General features: G+C 40.7%; 1 protein-coding gene across 10 annotated transcripts in view; it reads right to left on the bottom strand.

Moving 5' to 3' along the window:
• The window catches only part of LOC125893756 (myeloid cell surface antigen CD33-like), a 56,194-nt gene extending 30,756 nt beyond the window's left edge, over nt 1-25,438 (bottom strand). For 3 of the 10 annotated variants that reach the window (XR_007449909.1, XR_007449910.1, XR_007449908.1), the window contains exons 1-6: nt 10,158-10,358; nt 5,184-5,261; nt 4,026-4,421; nt 3,640-3,936; nt 3,423-3,522; nt 3,236-3,271 (exon numbers count right to left, since the gene is read on the bottom strand). Coding sequence is in view for 6 of the 10 variants with exons in the window: in XM_049584649.1 (XP_049440606.1) it covers nt 3,236-3,271; nt 3,423-3,522; nt 3,640-3,936; nt 4,026-4,421; nt 5,184-5,261; nt 10,158-10,179 (929 nt within the window). In the remaining 4 variants the exon portion in view is untranslated. Of the gene's footprint in view, nt 1-3,235; nt 3,272-3,422; nt 3,523-3,639; nt 3,937-4,025; nt 4,422-5,183; nt 5,262-6,360; nt 6,406-10,157; nt 10,359-15,142; nt 15,725-19,012; nt 19,028-19,424; nt 19,458-19,565; nt 19,602-21,818; nt 21,919-22,035; nt 22,333-22,441; nt 22,832-23,588; nt 23,667-25,312 lie in introns of those variants that run through there. The other 7 variants (XR_007449911.1, XM_049584649.1, XM_049584647.1 and 4 more) reach the window with 5 other exon arrangements.
• Nucleotides 25,439-25,739: the final 301 nt, after the last annotated feature.

The following is a 25,739-nucleotide window of genomic DNA, read 5'->3' on the forward strand; positions in this document are numbered from 1 at the left end:
TCAATTAATGTGTTTATAGACTTTAAAAACACCAGATTAGTCTAAACGGTGATATAGTGACGTAAAAAATGTGATATATATATATATATATGTATATATATACACAAATATATATATACACACACACACACACATTATTTAATGAAGCCTTTCAAGCATTTTTAAGGACAAGGTGCTTTCGGCTGTCCGGCTTTCATCAGTGTGGGTTACAAGACTAGCAGTGCACTGATTTAACAGCTGCAGTGGGGTCTGCAGATCAGCTGTGTTCAATCAGCAATCACTGATACAGATCCTAGAGTGGCATGTAAGATGGTACATGCTACACACAACATATTGAAAACAAAAGACAATAAACAGACAATCCAATATCACATTCATATGTGCTGAGATAAAAAACATGTCTTTCACCAACTCCAACTGTTACTGAAAGCATCAGGTATGACTACTGTTCAAACATCAGGACAGGTAAGTTGATTAAATATATAACAGTTGATCACAATTTGGACATACTAAGGTTCCCAACATAGACTCCATGTAACCCGTCTGGGAAACTCTAAATGTCAGATGTAATTTGTATTCATATTTATAGATTTAAGGTTCCTCAGAAAAACCAATCTTTGAAAAATCTATCAGAATTTCCTAAAAAAAGATTTCATTGTTAATTTTTTCAATTTCTTTTAATGACATGGGTGGAGAGAAACATGGAGGCAAGTTTGTGTTAACTGTTACAAAAAAGGGCACATATTGAAATCCTCATTCATGCTGGATGGAAAAAGAGTTTTTAGTTTGTGGATCCAGACACATTCGCGTTGTAACAGTCTTTTTTCCTGGTCGCCACATCTACGGTTCAACGCCACCTTCTCACTGCCGATACATTTGAGATCTTTAACCCTGTGTCCATGTTCACAGAAGTGGCGTGCTACAGGGGATGTCATGTCGGCCCGTTTAATGCTGCTTCTATGTTCATTCAGCCTGATTTTTAATTTGCGGGCTGTCTGACCAATATAGTATTTCCTACATGGGCAAAACAGTAAGTAAATGACATGAGATGTGTTACAGGTAATGACAGATCTAATGTTATACTCCTTTCCAGTATGCAGATCGTGGAATTTGTCCGTTTTTACCATATTGTTGGACCAAGTGCAAGATCTACAAAAAAATGATGTAGGTCTAGCAGGACACGAATCAGCCTTCACTAAACTAGTGGCTCTTTTGTAGGTGAATAGAGGTGGGTATTGAAACGTATTATTTAGATGATAAAATGTGCCAGTGTTTCAAGACAGTAGATTTGATCACAGAGCTGAAAGGGTTGTATGTAAGGATGTAATTTGTAGAATGTACTTTGTTTTGCTTGTTTGTCTTGGTAAATAGCATTTTCCTTTCAGTTTTGTTTACAGTCTCTAACGCTGAGTGAAGGCATGATTCGGGATAGCCTTTCTGTCTGAACCTGTGGAGCATGTTTTCACTCTGACAGAGTGTTACAGATGCATTTCAGTCTGTACAACTGACTGACAGGTAGGCTCTTTTTTTAGAGGCAATGGATGGTAACTTTGAAAGTTTAGTAAATTATTCTGTCCAGTAGGCTTTCTGAATATTGCTGTGGTTATTGAATTTTTTTATTTTTATTTTTTTTGTTTTGTTATTATTGCCTCTAAAAAAGAGCCTACCCGTCAGTCAGTTGTACAGACTGAAACGCATCTGTAACACACAGGAGGAGGGTCTGTATCGGTGATTGTTGATTGAACACAGCTGATCTGCAGACTCACCTGATCTGCAGGTGACTGTTGATTGAACACAGCTGATCTGCAGACTCACCTGATCTGCAGGTGACTGTTGATTGAACACAGCTGATCTGCAGACTCCACTGCAGCTGTTAAATCCGTGCATGCACTGCCAGTCTTGTAACTCATGCCCTGTTTACACGTGGCCAGCTATTTTCATAAACGGACATTTCACTGTCTCTGTTTTTAAAAATAACATTGTGCACATCTGTCCGTTTTCCAAAAAAATCTTCGTTTACACTAACCCGTGTATATATGCTGTCAAGAGCATGCCAAACCTGTAGGTGGCAGTGTAAGGAGAAGCTCAAGCCCACGTTAGCAATCAGAATCCATAAAATAGCAAAAACAACAAGCAAAAGTTTTTCCAAAAAAAGTTTTTTTGCGTGTTTTTTTAGATCGTGTAAATGTCTTGGATGTGCTTTAAATGTCTTCTGTGTGTGTGTAAACCTAGTGTTGAGCCCTGTCGAAGACAAATTTCTGTTGCCTTTTGGTTCCAGACAATAAAGTTTTCTATTCTATTCTATTCAAAAATTCCAAAAGTTGACCTTCTCTCATGTTGACCTACTGATAAAGATTTTAAGCCCTCTCTGCACAGAGATACATTTATTTATAGTAAACACATTTTATAGTGAGCAGCATACATATGTCCCCTACAAATTCCAACCGTGTTTACAAAGTTTGAATGAACGAGACGGATGCAATCAGAAAGGAAACGGAGGCTGCGCATTGATCCTTTTGCCCCTGTCTGCAGGCACGCATGATGGGGTCAAATGGATCATGTGCATAATTAACCACAAAACAAGCAATGGGATGGGGCGGATGGGAGGGGGTGCGGCCACACCACTCGCAACCCTAGTTCCGACGTCCATGCTGCCTGTAACTCCGTTTATATGAGTTTACATGCAAATGTGCAACCGGAGATTTCCAAAATCTCCACTCTGGCCGGAGTTTTTAGAAAGACTCATTTTCAGAAGAGAAATCTCTGTTTGCGTGTAATCAAAGGGCACAAACGAAGGAAGATGTCCGTTTATCAAAATCACTGTGTACGTGTAAACGGAGTGTCACACTGATGAAGGCCGGACGGCCGAAAGCGCTTTGTCCTTAAAAATGCTTGAAAGGCTTCATCAAAAACTTTTTATCTGCTGACGGACATATCTGTGTGCGATCCTCAGACAATTTTTGTTCTTTCTGGATATTTATTTGGACTACGCACCAGGAGGGTCAGAGCGCAGTGGTAACTTTGAACAATATATACTGTATATATATATTCCCTGTATATATACTATATATATATATATATATATATATATATATAGTATTTGTAAACAACAAGGCGATTCCCTGGGGGCACCGCCAGAAGTGAAGGGGTTGAGCGACATCAATCACACTTTCAATAGAGTGAAGGAAATGAAAATCACAGTAGCACTACAAACTGGATCTGATCTTCTCCTTACCTGCCTTCTTGATTTTGGAGCTCTGCAATACGTGTCCTTAAAGAGACAGAAAAAATGGTCGCTTCATTGAGGAGCACAGGAAAAAACTTATAAATAAAAAAGGGGTGAGAGGAAATACACCCCCTCTGTGTAAATGTCAATAACTGCTCATGTTATTGTCTGTAGTGTAAGTCTGTATTGAACTCACTTGTATCTCTTCGCCATGAGAATGCAGAAGACTGCAAAGATCACAGCTGTGCCAATCGCCGCCACTGTGGGAATGATGATGTGGTTGTAGTTTTCTGTACCTGCAAACAGACAGAGCCACATATAAGGGACATTCTTTCTTTTATATTGCACATAATGGGAAGGGGACAAATAAAAAACATCCTCAAAATTCAACAACAGAGTGAAAATGATCTCACGTTTTACATAGAGTGTCAGTGTTGTAAAGGACGTCCTCCCTCCATTAAATTGTGCTGTGCAGTTGATCTCAGTGTGGTCGTCCTTCTCCTTGGGAATGATGGTCAGGATGGACTGTGCCTCCCAGTAGCCAAGGTGAATTTCTCTGTGGACCTCATTCACCGCATCTGGAGCGGCCTTACTCCATGTGAGTTTAGGCACATGGGAGGGGCAGGTATGGGTGACCGAGCAGGTGACAGTGTAGGGATGTCCTTCAGTGGCTGTCTTTGGGTGAGTCAGGGCAGGCTTTGGAGGATCAGCTGTAAGTGTGAAAAGGCAGAGATAAATTAAGAAGCAATTCAAGAAAACAGGTATAGATTTATGACATTTTGGAAAGTTGGTGACATACGGAGCATTCTGAACTCGACACAATCCTCCACAAAGGAGAACTTGTCGGGGGTTTTTGTATCAGTCTCCTTCTCTGCTAGTTCTATCCGGAAGCAGAAAGGGCCATTGTCATGATCTTTAACGTCCATCATTTCTAAGGTGCAGTTGCTCTGACCCAGATGTCCCAACAACCGTGTGCGGCCCCTGAAGTTTTCCAAAACCTGCGTTTGATCCTCGTAATAGATGCGTTGATTTCGATCATTTGAACGATGCCAGAGCCCTCTGAGTTTGGAGGTGGGCAGATATCCTTTGCCATGGGTGAATGAACACGGCACCACAACGCAGGAACTGACCAGAGTGTCGAGACTTTTTACAACATTCGCCTTCCATTCTCCAGCGAACACAGGGCTGCTGAGAGCTGAAAGAAAGTGATGGAAGTGACAAAGAATGACATGACTTCTCCTTGATAGATTTTTTAGGTAGGGTGTATGTTAGAATGAGACTGGATACAAAGAGGTGACTAACAGGGGTGGTCAAGAACATCTCTGGATCCGTGTTAACAGCTCATGTGGGGCCCTTAACACTGAGTGTTGCTTGTTTAAGAGGGCACCGGCATGGAGACTTAAAGGGGTGAAAGAAATATATACTGTATATGCAAATTTAAGCAGTCACATATATGTCAACACTTGCTTGGCAAAGCCCCAAAATTAACATATTTTAATCCAAAAACATTACATTATTGTTGCACACGAGTAAAGCATTGAGTAGAGATACCAATAGATGCCATTAGAAATTAATTAAGTGTTTTATTCCCAAGTTTTCAGACACTTTTACCAAGTCCATAGCATCAAAATTTGCCATGATAGGTCATTAAATTATAAGCTATGTGTTAACGCACCTTTTCAACATGTAACACTCGGATATCAGAGTTTCACTCTTGTGAATTTCTGACCAGCCACACAACTTTCATGTTTCATTGATCCGTGTTTACTTCCTGTCAGCTACTGAGTTAACAAATATTCATACACTTTGACCCATGCATAATGTTTATGTTGTCAAGTTTGAAACAGTCGATATATATTTTTGCGTGTCAGTCTGGGACTCTTGGGAGAGTGGGGCCCGTTTCAGATGAAAAGAGTGAAACAAAGTGAAGTCCGAACATCGTGACTAATTATCTTACCTGCCAGAAACAGGCAGAATATCATCATCTTGCTGTTTTGGTCCATATAGTTCTCTGAGGTGTCGTTGGTGTAAAATACTGTGGGATGTTAAAATGAAAAGAAAAAACACTTGCAAATTACAATATAAATATAATAATAAATAAATATAACTGACTCACTTACATTAGACGTAGTTTGGGCCTCAAAAGAAAAAAATAATTTCATTATTTCAGCTCACATTTAGTTTACATCCTCACAGATAACACTGTGACTGAACCCTGTTTACCCTCAAATACCCTTCGATTGTAAATTTATTTTCCAGTCCAGAAAAGCGTGGATGACCCTCGAATTGTAAATGTGCAGTCATGCTCTACATATTTTGGGGGAAAATTCTTTAGATTTTAAACGTAAAAAGTTACAAAAAAGTAAAACAACAAAAACAGGAAATGCCTTAAAAAATGTGCTAAAAAAATTAAAATTATGAATAAAATAATAAACATAATCAACACAATAGAATAATAATAATAAACATACAGTATATATTTTTTCTGTAATCTTATTTTAGATGTATAATTTTAATTATTGTTTTATTTTCCCCTAGTTTTCTTTCTCTCTCTCAGCTAACTTCTTGACACCTTTTAATACTTTCTTGCAATTTGCAGGATATGTTATGCCAAACTGCTGAGTGCCTTTTGATTTTTGTTTTCTTTTAAAGAATTTGCTCAGGTATCAGAAATACTTGTGAAAGTTGTCTGAAAGCAACACTAGAAAAGTGACGGTGCTCCAGGTTTTAAAGGGTTAAACTGTGATTTGTCAGTCCACATTCAGCTGACACTGCCTTATCCATTTCTAACAGTAATAACCCATGGTTAATTTTATATTTCTATTGAGAAGTTTTAAGTTGTTTTAAGTTTTAGAAATGCTTGCTGATATCTTCACTTTTGAATAAACTGCTGCTCTGAGGTTTCTTTGTCTCTTATGAAATTAGGCTGCCAATAACAGAGAAACCCTAACCTTTATCAAACAAAAATACCCCCCAAAAATCCCAGCAGCACATCAGAAACTCCAAAATGAACTCCCAAATTCAATATTCTACACAAATGTACCAAGCCCACATTTATTGGATATTCTACATTATTTAAAGTAAATTTATTTGATTAATTTCAGCAATTTAATTTAGCGTTGTCAGACTCTTACCTGATTTTGCTATCTGGCAGATCACGACTCTTTGTATCTGCTACCCTGGAGGTCAGAACATTGAGACATGAACTGTAGGGGCAACAAATGTAGGCAGATCTACAAAGAAAGCCCCCTTTTGCTTTTGTAGAAGCAGTGTCAGTGGAGTTAATGTGCACAAGAACACAGATAAAATGAGAAAACTGCTTCTTTGATTGTGTGAGTTTCTTTGTTGTTTATTTTTTATGAACTTTCAAGAGGCCTTGGGTTAAAAGATAAAATCTCACAAAGGATCCTGTTTTTTTATTTTTTTTTTTTAATTAAGACAAAAGCACACAAGCCAAGTAGGCCTATGTGTTATTCTGGCTCTACTACAGCATACTGGTTTTAAAATGGGCTGATTGAGTAAAGCTGGAATGTTTAAGTGAATTTTAGCTTCAAAGTCAAATTCATCTAGTCCTGGCTTAAGTCAAGCTGCTACGGCCGCTAACTTAATGTCCATTTGCGAACCTGGCGCCCCTAAGCAGGGGGTGAGGCGTAGGGGGACCATGGGGTGCATAATTCTTGTCTTATTTGCTCTTACTAGCTCTACTATGAAATAAGATTTTATCCATTTTAATAAAAATACACTCACCTGCCACTTTTTTTTAGGTACCCTGTTGCTAGTACCGGTTGGGCCCCTTTGCCCCCATTTGCCTTAATTGACCTTTCACTACGCCCCGCCACTTTGTGATCCAACAAGCTGTCAGAGTAAGCATGGAGCCCACACTGTAACTAACTGCACTCCCTGAAGAAATATTATCATATATTTGGAAAAATGTAACAGTGATTCCAGAGAGAAGCAGACAGAGGGGCAGGGCCGGACTGGGACAAAAATTCAGGCCAGGAGTCATACATCCACCCAGGCCACCCAATCCACACATTACATGCTCACACACGTGCACGTGCACACGGACACACAAATGGGCTAACTAATCACCAAAGCTCATTATTTCAGACTGACAGTCACACAACAACTCTATTAAACACAGCTGTAACAGCAACCCTACTCACAGTCCTCCAGTCCAGTGCTTTTCTATTCCCTACCCTCACCAAATGTGCCCCTCAATAAACCAGGACTCCTATATGAATGGGTATTATGCTGAACTAAACATGATTGTATTATTTTGTCGGCAAATCATTTTGATGTCAGCTTATCATAATCAATATGGCAACACCCATATTCAATGCAACAGTAAAACAAGTAAAAACCAAACCAAATGGACCGTTACGGGTTAATTTGGCTCTTACAGCTTATCAGAGAGGGCTCATAGTGCCATATTATCCCACCAGAACACTGCGCTCTGAGAACGCAGGGTTACTCGTGGTCCCTAAAGTCTCCAAAAGTAGATCAGGAGCCAGAGCCTTCAGCTATCAGGCTCCTCTCCTGTGGAATCATCTTCCTGTTACGGTCCGGGAGGCAGACACCGTCTCCACATTTAAGACTAGACTTAAGACTTTCCTCTTTGATAAAGCTTATAGTTAGGACTGGCTCAGGCTTGTCCTGTACCAGCCCTTAGTTAGGCTGACTTAGGCCTAGTCTGCCGGAGGACCCCTCTATAATACACCGGGCCCCTTCTCTCCTTCCCTCTCTCTCTCTCTCTCTCGTATCCTATTACTGCATCTTGCTAACCCGGCCATTCTGGATGTCACTAACTCGGCTTCTTCTCCGGAGCCTTTGTGCTCCACTGTCTCTCAGGTTAACTCATATCACAGCGGTGCCTGGACAGCGTGATGTGTGTGGTCGTGCTGCTGCCGTGGTCCCGCCAGATGCCTCCTGCTGCTGCTGTTGCCATCATTAGTCATCAGTCATACTTCTTCTGTTGTTATACACATATGATTATTGTCACACATGTATACTGCCAGATATTAATACATACTTTCAACATATTGTACCGCAGTAACCAGAACTATAACTATAATATTATTACTTTCATTAATGTTGTTGTAAGCTACTGTCATTACCTGCATCTCTCTCTCTCTCTCTCTCTCTCTCTCTCTCTGTGTGTCATATGGATTACTGTTAATTTATTATGCTGATCTGTTCTGTACGACATCTATTGCACGTCTGTCCGTCCTGGAAGAGGGATCCCTCCTCAGTTGCTCTTCCTGAGGTTTCTACCGTTTTTTTTTCCCCGTTAAAGGGTTTTTTTTTTGGGGAGTTTTTCCTTATTCGCTGTGAGGGTCTTAAGGACAGAGGGATGTCGTATGCTGTAAAGCCCTGTGAGGCAAATTGTGATTTGTGATATTGGGCTTTATAAATAAAATTGATTGATTGATTGATTGATTGATTGATTGATTGATTGATTGATCATCAGTCATTTATCTGGCCTCGGGTCGGTCCCCATCCTCCCCGGACCTCATGTTGAGAATAACCAGTTTTCTTACTTTTCTATGTTAACTTACTTGTTGCAGCATCATCATTTGACAACGTCACGCTGCTGCTGGGGGGGCTCTGAACATATCTGTAAGTTTATGACATTTGGCTGCCTCCTCCTCAATGGCCCATTTTTTTTATCTCTCTTCCGTTCAGCTCCACCTTTCCTCTTTTTGCGGTCCATTGTAACGGCACTGCTGAGCTGCAGAGCTCCAACTGCACAGTCTGCACACACAGGCACACATACACACCCTCTGCTCTCTGCTCCATCTGACTCTCCACAACCAAGCTGCTTTCAATTTACAGGCGCGCTGATTTGGGGGCGGGGGCGTGGGCAGAAAGCGAAACAAACTAATCACGTCTTGAATCTATATATAAAAAAAAAAACAACTTTTTGACCAATCGTTGTGAGAAATGCTGACAAGCACCTATCATTTCTGACAGCCGGCACGGCCACCTGCGCTGCACAGCCTGCGCTGCAGAGCGCGCCTTAAAAAACAAAACAAAAAAAAAACAACACAAACAAAACCAAAACAAGACAGGCAGGCCAGAGCAGACCACTTGCGGGCCAGGCCACCGGGGAACTCCCCGGTTCTCCCGTGGGCCAGTCCGGGCCTGCAGAGGGGTCTACAGTCTGTGTTTGAAGGATATATCCGGCATGTCAAACTGATTCAGCAGCAACAACAGGTTGAAAAGACAAAGATAGTTAGAAGCTAAAGCCCAACTATAGGCTACAGATCACAGTGTAAAAGTGAACCACCACATCACTGCTGATCGCCACACAAGACAATGAATATAAAGGGAAACTTTGCTGATATTGAACCAGCTGTGTGGCATCACAGTGTGAACAGATGAACGCTGTAATATACTGGGTTGGAGTCAATAACCAGGCGAGGTGATGCACTTATGAGCGTCTTTAATTTACACTTCAACAGGCAGACTGACAAACTAAACTTATTGGGAGCTTGAGCATAAACCCGTTATTCGTTAGCCAACCAAAATGTAACCACATACCTGCAATGGCCAATATTTACCAGGAGGTGGCAACAAGAACACAATAGATCACTCTATTACAAACGGTGTTTGGTTGTTCCCCGTGCAGCTGCCAGAATCCGGACCTCCGCCCCGCCGGACCTCTGGAGGAAGTCAAACAACTTTTATCTGCGCACAATGTGATGTCACACAGCTGGTTGAATATCAGCAAAGTTTCCCTGCTTCCCTTCACTGGTTCCTGTACAGCAGGGTCGGTCTTTGTTGCACTGTAATAATCATTAAAAAGCAAAAGCAGCATGTGTAGCCTATACATTCAGCAGGTTATATCTTCAGTAGCTAGCTAACCCTACACTTTTCAGGGTTTGATTTTAGTTTTGCAACAGAGAAGAAACATAAATCTCCTCCCTACCTCTCCAGGTAACGGGTAGCATTAATACACGACGTGTCCCAGGCACAGCACAACACAAAACGAGAGGCGTTTCTCAGTACTCAAGTTCAGCAGAGCGGACTTGAGGACTTGGCTTGGCAGGTCCACGCGAGAGTCCGGACTTCCAAAGAACAGGAGGACGGGGGTCATTTCTGCTTTTGGAACAGAAGCGAACCTGATGATGATGTCACCCCTTCCGCTCGCCTTGGCTGTTGTAGGCTACTGTGTTGTCCATATGCATTTACAGTAAAACAATATTTCAGCCCAGCCCTGCGTCTTTTCATTGTCACTGTAAGAAATTAATTAGCAGGCCTATATGTTTTTAACGTTTCAACATATATAACTGACATACAAAAACATATAAATAGCCAAAATATTTTCATAAAATGTCTCACAAGGGTTTAGATTAATCTACACCTGGCTTCTGATTATGTGTAATCAAAAGCCAGGTGCGGGGGGACAAGTTTGTGGAGAGTTGGTGGTATGATCGTGAGCACTGGTGAGTTGGAAATCAAAAAATCAAAAAATCAATAACGGACATGGATCGGAGAAGTCGTGTGGTGCAGTTATTGCAGCAGGATTGCTGTACCTGCAGGCTGAGGAGGAGGCTGCCCAGCTGAGGAGGCAGGTCCGAGAAAGACAGCGGAGGATGAGGATGAGGATGAGACGTGCTGTTTGTCCAGTTGTGGACAAAGTACCTAGTATTGTATGATATTAAATTTAAACCTATGAAAACTCTCAAAATTGACGAACTGTTTGATGGCAGGTGAGTAAGCAGAGGCCGCTGAAGGTGTGTGTGATGAGGAAAACCGTGAACCTGGAGAATCAGGAGGACCACACCTACGCCAAACGGAGGAGCTGTAAACACTGACACATAAGGGAATATCACAGAGGCACTCCTTATATAACATGCAAAAAAACATGATAATGATTATAAAATAACAATCTTTGTCAGTGGCTAAATACATATCCAGATCCTTCATTTAAGTAAAAGTGTTGATATCACAGAGACTCCACTACAAGTAATAGTCCTGCTTACTTGAGTTATTAGCAAAAAATTAAAGTACTTATTGTGCGATAAAATAACTAACCCACTAAGCTAGAACCCACTAGCTATCGTCTGAGTTTGATTTAGCTTTTTAGTAGCTTTTTTTTCTAATTGATCTGCATTCATATCCAGGTATCTGTTTATAGAGATTTATCAGATTGCTGTGTGGACCTGTCTCAAGTTTCTAATTCCAACTGTAAGCAATGAGCTGTGCACAGAAGAGGAAGTCTTGACCCAGCTACATTGGATCTATATTAGCTGTTGCTCGTTCGGGGCGGGCAGCCTAAGCTGCCAGGACCCTATTGTTTTGCTGCATGTTCTTCTTCTTCCGAGGAAATCATGCTTCCCATGCGCGAAAAATCACCAAACTTTGCACAAAGGTCCAGTCCCATGCCTTGCCTTAGCTGTAAAAACAGGCCAAAAGTCCAAGCCTCAAAAGTTCGTGGCCCAATTGTTGAAAAACACACGCTAAAGAGCCCTCTTGGTAGCCAAAATGTCCTTCTGGGAGCCAAAACGCACGCTGAAGTGCCCTCCTGGGAGCCAAAACAGGCACTAAAGTGCCCTCTTGGCAGCCAAAATGTCCTTCTGGGAGCCAAAACACACGCTAAAGTGCCCTCTTGGCAGCCAAAATGTCCTTCTGGGAGCCAAAACACACGCTAAAGTGACCTCTAGGAAGCCAAAACAAAGACACTAAACTGCCCTCTTGGCTGGTTAAAACATGATAAACTGCCCTCTTGGGTGGTAAAAATATTACTGTTGCAATGACTTTTATGTTGGGCCCTTTTTTGATCTATATTGAGCCAGAACTTAATCTCACAGAACCAGTTTGGATTATCTGGTGCTAATATGGTGTTAAAATGCACTAGAATACAGGAAATGGCATCTACTTGATTGAAATTTTTCTGGGGGAGGACCCCCAGACCCCCCCATGGATTTCTTTCTTTCATACATCCATGTCTCTGTGTGTTCTTCACAGTCCAACGTTGAATCTACACAGTTCTTGTGGATGCTGATCCTAACTACAAACTAATTTGAGTCGTCTGTCTGGCTAGTCTGTTTTAAGGCTATATAATGTGCCATTTGTATAACATATAAACATGTCTAAAGTGCCCTTGAAAACACACAGAACTTAGTGCCTTCTTCAGTGGCAAGAACACACTGTATGTGCCCTTTTTTTCTTTTTGCCCCTGCCCTTCAAAAAGTCTGTGCACGCCACTGTATGTGCTACAGATTTGCAACTTTCACCAAAATGTAGCCCCAAAACTGAAGAAACCTTTGTACATTTAAACCTATTGCAAATTATGAAGTCCATCACTCTGTTTTTTTCAAAAACTGTAAAACTTATTAAACCTATCTCCTCCCACAATTTTTGCTCAATTGACACCAAACTTGCTACAGAACATCTTCAGACTGTCCTACACAAACGATCCACACAGATTTTTGATTTATCGAAAATTGAGCCTACAGTGCATCAAAATGTTTGACTGTAAACGGTATTGTAAACATATACTTGCAAATTCTTGCAAAATACATTTCCAATGTTTATTAAAAAAATGACAAAATTTTGGAGTCATGGTAGATGATGTTTGGAAAATATCTGAATTTTATCTCAAAAACTGAATTTTTTACAGCATTTTGAATTTCGCTCTCATGCCAACAATTGGAGTCAATGCAAAAATGGCATTTTTAAACATCAGTTTCTCCATGCTGTCTAGATGCAATTTGTGTATTTTCGGATTTTTGTCTTAATAACTGAATTTTTGACAGCCGTTTGAAATCTGCCTTTACACACTAACGGCTGCTGTTTTGCACACAGGCGACTGGCTTAGTCAATTTGTGAAGCTACAAGTCACATTTCTTTTTGCCAGTTAGCTCAGTGAAATAGAAGATGGTTCTTGGTGTTGAAGATTGTGAGTTCAATTCTCCGCTCGTGCAACATTTCCATATGAGAACCAACCCAACTACCCAAACTTTTCATAAAGGTCCAGTCCCATGTCAGATGTCCTCAATTGGAAACACAAGACAATAGTCCTGATGCTGGCGCTACAGCAAGCCTCTAAATTTCAAAACTTTGAAAATTCATAACAAATCAACCATATGTACTACAGCTTTGGAACTTTCACTTTGAAATTTGCTTTTCCATGGCATGGATGGCTACTGTCTGGCACCCTGATGCTTGGCTTAGTCAGTTTGTGAAGCCACACAAAAGCTGTCACTTGCCAATTAGCTCAGTGAGATAGAAGCCAGACCTCAGTCTCAGAAGTTGTGAGATCAAGACTCAGCTAAGGCGAAACGGACATTCTAATGTGAAAGTCCTATATGTTCAGGCATCATGCTATGTGGATTAGAGACTACCAAGGTTAAAATAATTATGATCCAGGCAGTTTTGCCGAGAGACAAATACTCTTTATCAACACTTTTCCCTGTTATCCCTTGTCTCTTTTCCCTGTTTATTTGGCTTAGCTATCAGTCAATATGCAGAGTCTATCCAATAGCTACTTTTACATTTTAAAAAATGTTTTCATCTTTGTCACCATGGATAATGTTTAGCTTTAAGCTAGATCAGGCCAGTTTGTTCATAATTGCTAGCAGTTAATAATAACTTTTATTTATAAATCTATTCTTGGACTTCAACCTCAGCCAATTTGGCCTGAGTTCTCAGGACATCATACAGATGCAGGTCCCGAGAGTCAGAACTGAACTGGGCAAAAAGGCTTTTAAATTCTCTGCCCCGTCTGCCTGGAACGATGTGCAGAAGGACTTGAAACAGACACATCTTGTAACTCTGGGGGAATTCAAGACAATTATCAAAGACAACTGGATCTTGTGATTGCACTGTGTAATCATGTAATCCCACTCTGGTTTTCCTGTAGTGTGTGATCGTATTTTATTTGTATCTTGTGTGTTTGGTGTAACCATTTTGCTTTTGTGCTGCCGTCTTGGCCAGGTCACTCTTGGAAAAGAGGTTTTAAATCTCAATGAGTTTTTACCTGGTTAAGTAACAGATACTGATTGAATGTTATTCTTACTTTCTTGTTCTTGAGTTTTTTCTTTGTATATTATGAGTCTGATCACTTCAGCCACTCATCCACAATTTGAAGGGCATGCCATAATTATATGATGCAACTTCTATATGTTGTGATATGCTTTGTTTCAGTGTGTGTAGTGTGTGTGTTGCTCAGAATTGCCTAATTTTGCCTAAAATTGCCCGGCCCTGACCATTCCTGCGCAGCAGCTACAATTTTCATTGTTGTCAAACTCTAGCAGATGGGTTCCAAGATTGCTGCTATGTGTTCGTTGCATTTTACTGCTGTAGATGTTAAGCTTGTGTGAATTGTACGGTTGTGTAGTTTAAACTTAGATCTACTGCAATAAATCAGTCATGTTGAAAGGCTTTTATCCTTACATGATATCATTACAGTTTTTACAGAGGTCACTCTTAAGTTATACTTTATTATGTCATGGCAGCTAGACACACAAGCAATGAGCATTTTAATGCAATGCAAAAATACTTAAAGATGTACAAACAGTGGCTCAGACATTTGTTTTTTGTTTTCTAGTACATGCTTAAACTTGAGCTTTCTTGTTGTCGAGGGGAACCACAGAACTTCTTGAACTTTCCGTCACACTTAATTGATCCTCAGTTTGTCTCCCATTCTTGTTTCACTTCCACTCTTTGATGACATCAGCTGCTCTAGAGCAGTCTTAAAGCACCACCATCTGGCTGACACGGCTAAAGGACTATTGAGAGTGGGCAGTTTGTAAAAAAAGAAACAAAAACATCCATGGCAGTTAACCATTGTCCAAAAAGGTACGGCAGCTGAATAAAAAGAAAGTGTATATTTTGGACTGTTAAACATTTATGAAACTAGAGTATACTGAATGGAGGTTTGTACATATGTTCCCTGTAGAGGACAAACACATTACCAGTCAAGCAATGATGAGGCAATCACAACAGATAAGCGCAAAACTAAATTTTATATACAAAGAGTTAATGTTTACATTCCTGATACATCTGTTCAGAAAACAGGAAGTGCTGGGTGTTAGTAGCATGCTTTAAGATTTGGTGCTAGACAGCAAACTGTGTCATTGTGGCTCTAATGATCAACTGAGAAATCCAAACGCAGTGTCTATATCACAAACCAGTGGGTGGGGAAGTTTTCAGTATGCAGAGTGTGAGTTTAATGAATAAAAAGTGGCACGTTGCTTTCCAGGGAACCAGACTGGTAAAGCTTTTTGTCAACAGATTTTTATATCTTGTTTTTGTGTGTGTGTTTTCTGATTTTTTAAAAGTCACTATTAAAGTAACGTCATTTCTCTGAAGCTGATATGTGAATAACATGAACGCAAGTTAAGAAATTAAAGCCATCAGCAAATGTTTGCCCCTTGACTTGCTGTATTATTATAATGAAACTTTAAAAAGACTCTTAGAAAAGCATAAAAAAAGACACTGGTGCAGACTGATGATGATGACGGCTGCTGATCACTTTTTTTAGATTATCTGAAAGAACAAGAAAATACACATTTTTTAAAATTTGACTTTTAAAGATGCATTCATCAACAATATATGAAATTTAAGTTAAATTGTGATGTAAAGTGATGGGGTCACTCGCAGTAAGAAACCCACAGTGTTTTCACCTTTAAAGTGCAACTTGCAGGTTACATTTTTTTAAAAATACATACATAACCTTGTCTGAAAATTCCTATATAAGAAGTTAATTCAGAATTTATTATGGTTTACATGACAAATTCAGAGGAAAAAGGAACTCTGCGTAGGTGGTAGTGAGTCTGAGCGGTAGTAAACTTGTGAGTTCGTATTTTTTCGGTTGTTAACAGTGCATTTCATCATTTGTGATTATGCCGAATTATTGTGTTTGTGCAGGTTGCACAAATTCGAGTATGTCAGGACATCGAGTCCACCGTTTTTGGAGTTAGTTTTCGTGCCTGGGTGCGTTTTGTGCAGGTGAAGAGGAGCGATTTCACGGCTTCATCTGTGACCAAAAACGCGGTGCGTGCAGCGCTCATTTTGGACAGGAGGATTATGTTCCTGGCATGTTATGTCTGGTCTGGGGGTCAGATTCTCCACCACAGCCCAGAAGGCATCCACCTCCCTGCAGCACATACTCTCCACAGCTGAGGACATGGGCTTGCAGTTCCCACACAAGCACCTATCATACAAAACATTATCAGGAAATCTTCATAACTCTCTCTCTCTCCCCTGCGGACGTCAATACACCGTAATGCTGTGTTCCCACCAAACGCGAATTCGCAAATTCGCGCGTCAAGATTACATACAAAGTCAATGCAAAGACGCGATTAGACGCGAAATCGCACCGGGCGGCGTGATGGACGCGTCTAGCACGACGCGATGAATGCGATAGAGGCGTCTAGCGCGGAGCGATAGACGCGAAATTCGCGTCCAACGCCTCATCGCTCGAGTTGAAAATATTGAACTTTTGAGGCGAATTCGCGTGACGCTGTGCCGCAAAAGCCAATCAGCGTTGCGATTCTCCCAACGTCACTGGCGTGTGTCAACAACGTCCAGTTGTTGACACAGTAATAAACTGCTACTCACCAGAGACAGATGGACAGACGCTCCGCAGCTGAAATGGCGCGCCTGTAGGTGGTGTCCTGCCGGGAGATCCTGGCGCCAACCCTTGCCAACAAGTCCTCAAACTGGGCCTGAGTCAGCCTGAAGTACCGCTGGAACCAACCGTCGTCCAGGCAGAGCTCCTGTAGGAGACGGTGGAACTCGCCGAGCTTAGTGCGCCTCCGCAGGGTATCATGCACCCAGAACCGACAGCGGCGTTTGGCCCTCAGATGAATCTGGGACCTCTAGAGCAGGTAAAGTGCAGCGATCCTGGTGATCTCAGCCATGGTCGATGAGAGAAAGAAATGGCAGAAGGAATGTTGTTGTTATCTAGTGAAAATGGGCGGGCCCGTACTCGCGCGACGTGATAACGCGTCTGACGCGATAAGGGACATTATGGCCCAGCGTCCAAACTCGAGCAAATAGCGCGATGAATTTTCATTTACTCGCGCGAGTAAATCGTGTTCATCGCGTTCAGTGGGAACACAGCATAATGCGGAGTTATAACATGCATAGCTAATGCATTGCGCATTAGTTTCTGTTATGGGTAAGTAGCATTAGTTATCTAATACTGGCAGAACTACTGGTAGCTTTGTTATAACCTAATACGTGATGGCAAACTTAATGTTGTGATGTGAACACAGCGTTAGACATCGTTAGCTGTCGTTAGCTAACGCTAGTCGCTCACCAAGACACCTGCCCAGTTCTCCACTGGTTCTCCTCACACCACAGCTCTATTTCTCTCCTGTGGCTGTTATTTCTCCTAACCCTGATCTGTTCCTGGTCTCTTGGATGCCTAGCAGGCTCATAATTATAAGCCTGTGGGCCATCATATGCATATGAATGTACATTTTCAACCTCTTCAGTCTCAAAACTAGTACTGGGATCCATGTTTATTAATGTTACACTCAATCGAACTCGGCCGGACTCCCTTACGCTACGTCACTTCTGGTTAGTGGGTTTTTTAGATGCGGAAGCAAAATTCTCTCAAAAAACAACCCCAAAGTCACTGTAGTGTGTTTATGTTTTTGTTTTTTGTTTTAATCAAGTTTCTACATCATTTTCCTACACATTTATTCACCATGGTCTTCAACCTGCAAGTTGGGCTTTAACTCTGCAGCTTAGTGATGAGAGAAGAAGTTTTATCCCAACAAACAGCACTGCAGTCTCATGTTACTACTTTTTGGAGATTCGAAGGTTTGTGAAATGGTGTGAGGACAACCACCTCGTGTTGAATGCCGGTAAGACAGGGGAGATGGTGTTTGACCCAAGGGCAGTCGGCGACCACAGGCCAGTGGTCATTCACAACCAACCCATCGCTCATGTCCCATCATATAAATATCTGTGTCTTTGTTGACAGCTACCTAACCTAGAGAAGACATGTTGATAGTCTCTGTAGCAGATTACAACAATGGCTGCATTTCTTACGTTGTCCGAGAGTTCATGGTGTTGATCAAAAACGTATGATCACTTTTGATCAGGCAGTTAAAACACAAACTGCTCCAGTTAATCCATAGTGCTTGGAAAATAATTGGTGTCAAAGAGCACATTTCCATGCAGACTATTTTCAAACTCTACGTCAAGCCAATAAGATCATCATTGATTCCTCTCATGTTCTGCATACAGAGTACGAGCCGCTGCCCTCTGGAAGGAGATTAAGTGCCTCGTTGTGGATTGAACAGATTTCAAAATTCGTTCATACCTCTGTCTATAAAGCTGTTAAATAATTTTAGATAAAGCCAGAACTGGCACTGGATTATGATTTGATGGTTTGCATTGTTGTAGAGGTATTTTTAGCATTTAATTCTATTTTTTTCATCTTTTTGTGGTTTCTGTTATTGCTACGTTTGGTGTATAATACTGATTTGTTTATGTACTGTGTTGTATGTTGTATATTTATGGCTGCAGCATGGGTGTAGAGCCCAAGACAAATGTCCTACTTTGTGGGACAGTAAAGGTTTTAGCTCCTTTTAGACCACAAACACAGAATATTTAGTAGGTAAGGACAATCACGTTTCTCTCAGGAGTAAATCAAGAAATACACCCCTTTTACACATGGATATCTTTGCTCTGGATGAGGATGATGATGATTCTTTTCTTTTTTTTTTTTTTTTTTTAAAAAAAGCATACTGGAGTTAATTTTGATTCAACTGTGAGAACATCACACCCAATGACACCAACTCAACTTTCAGTTCTCACCTTGAGATTCAGCTCCTGATTACACCGAAGAAAAAGAAGAACAGAAAATAACAAAGTGTCATTTTTCAGAGATCTTATCGAAAAGCAGCAACAAAAATAAAGATGTTACTTCTGCAGAGATATGGGAGATGACTGTAAGACCAATGATGCATTGGTGTGTGAATGTTTACCGTTTGAGCAGTATGGAACTAGTCACCAAATTAGAATATCTAAAGATAAAAGTCCTTAAAATACCTCATGACTTTATTCACACTGTCCTGCTGACATTTCAGCTGTTTACTGCTCTTTAAAAATGTAATCCCTTACAAGCTGTACTCTTTTGCCGTTACAGATTCCAGGCATATTAGTTACAAAATGTGTATCTGTAGTATCTCATGCACCCATTTTCATAAAAATCACAAGGTTTTCTCACCTGCGAGACAGTCTGGAAATCCGGTTCCACACACTGTGTGACCAATAGATAAAAAAATAAATACATTAATCACACTTTCAATAGAGTGAAGGAAATGAAAATCACAATAGCACTACAAACTGGATCTGATCTTCTCCTTACCTGCCTTCTTGATTTTGGAGCTCTGCAATACGTGTCCTTAAAGAGACAGAAAAAAGGGTCACTTCATTGAGGAGCACAGGAAAAAACTTATAAATAAAAAAGGGGTAAGAGGAAATACACCCCCTCTGTGTAAATGTCAATAACTGCTCATGTTATTGTCAATGTCAATGTCAGCTTTATTTATATAACACCTTTAAAACAGTCAACGGCCAACCAAAGTGCTTTACAGTTAAAATAAGCAAAAAAACAAAACAAAACACAAAAAACATTTATACAGTGAAATATACCAAAGGTAAAAGACCCAGTAGAGGTGACAAGTGAGTCTTAAGCAGTGATTTAAAAGTGGAGAGGCTATTCGCAGTCCGCTCAGTCAACGGTAGTGTGTTCCACAGAGCGGGAGCCGCGACTGCAAAGGCTTGATCTCCGCTAGTTTTTAAGAGTGATTGAGGAACATCCAAGACCATCTGATTCGCTGATCTGAGGGCTCTGGAGGGCTGATGCAACTTAATAAGGTCAGATAGGTATTCCAGAGCCAGCCCATTCAGAGACTTAAAAACAAATAGAAGAATCTTAAAATCAATTCTGTACCTAACTGGAAGTCAGTGAAGTGAAGAGAGCACCGGAGTTATATGCTCACGTTTCTTTGTCCCAGTTAGGAGACGAGCTGCTGCATTTTGAACCAGCTGCAGGCGGTTAAGCTCTGACTGCTCAATGACATACAGGGAGTTGCAATAATCTAAGTGAGAGGTAATAAAAGCATGGATAACTTTTTCAAGGTCTTTCTGGCTTAGACAGGGTTTAACTATTGTTCTCCCTTTATATGCGACCCCTGGGGTCTATATTTAGGAAGCATGGTATTCCCTTTCACTGCTTTGCTGATGATGTGCAGGTGTATTTGCCGTTTAAGATTCCTTCCAAAGATTCCCTTCAGGCCGTGCTAAACTATGTAAGTGACATTAAAACATGGATGGATTTAAACTTCTTAAAATTGAATGAAAACAAAACAGAGGTTGTCCTGTTCGGTCGCCCTGATCTGGTTAGGGTTAGGGACAACAAACAGGTCAACTCAATAGTCAAGTCTATTGAGCTGACCTGTTCGTCTAGCTTAAAAGCACCATCAATAATCACACCAAGATTCCTAGCGTGGGATCCCATGTAAGGTGCTAGTGGGCCCAGGGAGCTGGCAAGGACCTGAACCAGATCAGGGTGACCAAACAGGACAACCTCTGTTTTGTTTTCATTCAGTTTTAAGAAGTTTAAATCCATCCATGTTTTATTGTCACTTACGCAGTTTAGCACGGCCTGAAGGGAATCTTTGGAAGGAATCTTAAACGGCAAATACACCTGCACGTCATCAGCAAAGCAGTGAAAGGGAATACCATGCTTCCTAAATATAGACCCCAGGGGTCGCATATAAAGGGAGAACAATAGGGGGCCCAGAACTGACCCCAGGGGGACCCCGCAGGTCAGAGGGGCCACTGAGGAGAAAAACTGCCCCATAAGAACAGAAAAGGATCTGTCCGAGAGGTACGATTTAAACCATCTTAAAACAGTGCCTTTTATACCTACACAATGCTCTAGGCGTGACAGGAGAATTGTGTGATCCAGTCTGTCAAACGCCTCTGCCAGGTCCAGAACTGAAACCGAAAACCAGACTGAAACGGTCCACAAACGCTGGCCCCTTTTAAAAATTCTTGGATTTGGTTGAAAACGACTTTCTCTATAAATAAATAAAAGGAAGTTTGGAAATTGGCGGAGGATGGAACACATCCAGAGCTGAGACACATATTTATAAGTTTTAAAATAAAAGACTCAACTGAACTGAAAACCTCTTTAAACAAACGGGATGAAATGCTGTCAGTTGGGCACTTAGCAGGGCGTAAGTGTTCAACTACTTCAGTGAGTTAAGAGAGTGAAACAGGCTCAAACTGGTGAAAAACAGCTGAGCTTGCTGTGGGAACTGAGGGGTCCTGAGCAGACTGAGGGAGTGGGGATCTAAGAGCAGAAATCTTATCAATAAAAAATTGCAGAAAATCCTTCTCCACAGAGAAGAAGAAGGCTCAATACAGATAGGATCACAAGGATTCACCAGTGAGTCAAATACATTAAAAATAACCTGAGGCTTGTGAGCATTTGTGGAAACAAGTGAGGAAAAATATTCAGTTTTAGCAGCTTTAACAGCCTGCTGATATGTTAGAAGAGAATCACATAGGAGATCCCTAGAAATGTAGTGTAAGTCTGTATTGAACTCACTTGTATCTCTTCGCCATGAGAATGCAGAAGACTGCAAAGATCACAGCTGTGCCAATCGCCGCCACTGTGGGAATGATGATGTGGTTGTAGTTTTCTGTACCTGCAAACAGACAGAGCCACATATAAGGGACATTCTTTCTTTTATATTGCACATAATGGGAAGGGGACAAATAAAAAACATCCTCAAAATTCAACAACAGAGTGAAAATGATCTCACGTTTTACATAGAGTGTCAGTGTTGTAAAGGACGTCCTCCCTCCATTAAATTGTGCTGTGCATTTGATCTCAGTGTGGTCGTCCTTCTCCTTGGGAATGATGGTCAGGATGGACTGTGCCTCCCAGTAGCCAAGGTGAATTTCTCTGTGGACCTCATTCACCGCATCTGGAGCGGCCTTACTCCATGTGAGTTTAGGCACATGGGAGGGGCAGGTATGGGTGACCGAGCAGGTGACAGTGTAGAGATGTCCTTCAGTGGCTGTCTTTGGGTGAGTCAGGGCAGGCTTTGGAGGATCAGCTACAAATGGAAAATAAAGGAAAATGCAGATAATAAGAAAGAGATAAATCCTGTTTCTACAACGAAAATTGGCAGAGGTTTATGAAATTTTGGAAAGTTGGTGACATACGGAGCATTCTGAACTCGACACAATCCTCCATAAAGGAGAACTTGTCATCGGTTTTTGTCTCTGTCAGTGCCTGTTCTATCCGGAAGCAGAAAGGGCCATTGTCATGATTTTTAACGTCCATCATTTCTAAGGTGCAGTTGCTCTGACCCAGATGTCCCAACAACCGTGTGCGGCCCCTGAAGTTTTCCAAAACCTGCGTTTGATCCTCGTAATAGATGCGTTGATTTCGATCATTTGAACGATGCCAGATCCCTCTGAGTTTGGAGGTGGGCAGATATCCTTTGCCATGGGTGAATGAACACGGCACCACAACGCAGGAACTGACCAGAGTGTCGAGACTTTTTGCAACATTCGCCTTCCATTCTCCAGCGAACACAGGGCTGCTGAGAGCTGAAAGAAAGTGATGGAAGTGACAAAGAATGACATGACTTCTCCTTGATAGATTTTTTAGGTAGGGTGTATGTTAGAATGAGACTGGATACAAAGAGGTGACTAACAGGGGTGGTCAAGAACATCTCTGGATCCGTGTTAACAGCTCATGTGGGGCCCTTAACACTGAGTGTTGCTTGTTTAAGAGGGCACCGGCATGGAGACTTTAAGGGGTGAAAGAAATATATACTGTATATGCAAATTTAAGCAGTCACATATATGTCAACACTTGCTTGGCAAAGCCCCAAAATTAACATATTTTAATCCAAAAACATTACATTATTGTTGAGTAAAGCATTGAGTAGAGATACCAATAGATGCCATTAGAAATTAATTAAGAGTTTTATTCCCAAGTTTTCAGACACTTTTACCAAGTCCATAGCATCAAAATTTGCCATGATAGGTCATTAAATTATAAGCTATGTGTTAACGTACCTTTTTCAACATGTAACACTCGGATATCAGAGTTTCACTCTTGTGAATTTCTGACCAACCACACAACTTTCATGTTTCATTGATCCGTGTTTACTTCCTGTCAGCTACTGAGTTAACAAATATTCATACACTTTGACCCATGCATAATGTTTATGTTGTCAAGTTTGAAACAGTCGATATATATTCTTGCGTGTCAGTCTGGGACTCTTGGGAGAGTGGGGCCCGTTTCAGATGAAAAGAGTGAAACAAAGCAAAGTCCGAACATCGTGACTAATTATCTTACCTGCCAGAAACAGGCAGAATATCATCATCTTGCTGTTTTGGTCCATATAGTTCTCTGAGGTGTTGTTGGTGTAAAATACTGTGGAATGTTAAAATGAAAAGAAAAAACACTTTTTTCACAAATTACAATATAACTGCAAAACTGAACTGGAAAGTGTATTTATATGACAAATATTAGCATTATTCTATACAATATACAGTACATGGTTACACTACCATTCAGATATTTCACTTGTTATATTGACGCTTTTCTTCTTTCATTTAACAGAAATAAAAATATATAACTCAGACACCAAACGACTCATTTACATCAGACTCAGTTTGGGCCCCAAAAGAAAAAAATAATAAAATGATTTGTCCTCACAGATAATACTGATTGAATCTTGTTTCTCCTCAAATGCCCTTTGATTTAAATTTCATTTTCCAGTCCAGAAAAGCTCGGATGACCCTCGACCATTACTGAGCCGTAAAGGTGCTGTTGTGCTCTAAATATTTTTGGGGAAAAATTCCTTTGGTTTTAAACAGTTTAACCGTTTGAAACCTAAGCCAATTGATGTTTTTTAAAACAAGAAATGACCCAAATATTAGCATGATATTCGTAAAAAGTTAAAAAGTAAAACAACAAAAACAGAAAATGACCCTCTGTAACCTTATTTTAAATGTATAAATATGATAACTGTTGGGCGGCACGGTGGTGTGGTGGTTAGCACTCTCGCCTCACAGCAAGAGGGTTGCCGGTTCGATCCCGTGCGTGGGAGCCCTTCTGTGCGGAGTTTGCATGTTCTCCCCGTGTCAGCGTGGGTTCTCTCCGGGCACTCCGGCTTCCTCCCACAGTCCAAAGACATGCAGATTGGGGACTAGGTTAATTGGTAACTCTAAATTTTCCGTAGGTGTGAAAGTGAGCGTGAATGGTTGTTTGTCTCTATGTGTCAGCCCTGTGATAGTCTGGCAACCTGTCCAGGGTGTACCCTGCCTCTCGCCCGATGTCAGCTGGGATAGGCTCCAGCCCCCCCACGACCCTCAAGAGGATGAAGCGGTTAGAAGATGAATGAATGAATGATAACTGTTTTTATTTTCCCCTAGTTTTCTTTCTCTCTCTCAGCTAACTTTTTGACATCTTTTAATACTTTCTTGCAATTTGCAGGATATGTTATGCCAAACTGCTGAGTGCCTTTTGATTTTTTTTTTTATTTTTAAAGAATTTGCTCAGGTATCAGAAATACTTGTGAAAGGTGTCTGAAAGCAACACTAGAAAAGTGACGGTGCTCCAGGTTTTAAAGGGTTAAACTGTGATTTGTCAGTCCACATTCAGCTGACACTGTCTTATCCATTTCTAACAGTAATAACCCATGGTTAATTTTATATTTCTATTGAGAGGTTTTAAGTTGTTGCTGTTCCTACTGAAATCTGCACAATTTTGATGCTGAGGTTTCAGTTCCTTTTAGAAATGCTTGTTGATATCTTCACTTTTTAATAAACTGCTGCTCAGAGGTTTCTTTGTCTCTTATGAAATAAGGCTGCCAATAACAGAGAAACCCTAACCTTTATCAAACAAAAATACCCCCCAAAAATCCCAGCAGCACATCAGAAACTCCAAAATGAACTCCCAAATACAATATTCTACACAAATGTACCAAGCCCACATTTATTGGATATTCTACATTATTTAAAGTAAATTTATTTGATTAATTTCAGCAATTTAATTTAGTGTTGTCAGACTCTTACCTGATTTTGCTATCTGGCAGATCACGGCTCTTTGTATCTGCTACCCTGGAGGTCAGAACATTGAGACATGAACTGTAGGGGCAACAAATGTAGGCAGATCTACAAAGAAAGCCCCCTTTTGCTTTTGTAGAGGCAGTGTCAGTGGAGTTGGTGTTGAAAGCAGGGTGTGGTCTCTTCTTAATGTGCACAACAACACAGATAAAATGAGGAAACTGCTTCTTTGATTGTGTGAGTTTCTTTGTTGTTTATTTTTATTAAATTTCATGAGGCCTTAGGTTAAAAGATATTATCTCACAAAGGATCCTGTTTTTTTTTTACTATCATCATTATTATTATTATTATTATTATTATTATTATTATTATTATTATTGTTATTATTAAGACAAAAGCACACAAGCCAAGTATGTGTTATTCTGGCTCTACTACA

Source organism: Epinephelus fuscoguttatus, linkage group LG8, assembly GCF_011397635.1.
Source record: "Epinephelus fuscoguttatus linkage group LG8, E.fuscoguttatus.final_Chr_v1".
Taxonomy (NCBI): domain Eukaryota; kingdom Metazoa; phylum Chordata; class Actinopteri; order Perciformes; family Serranidae; genus Epinephelus; species Epinephelus fuscoguttatus.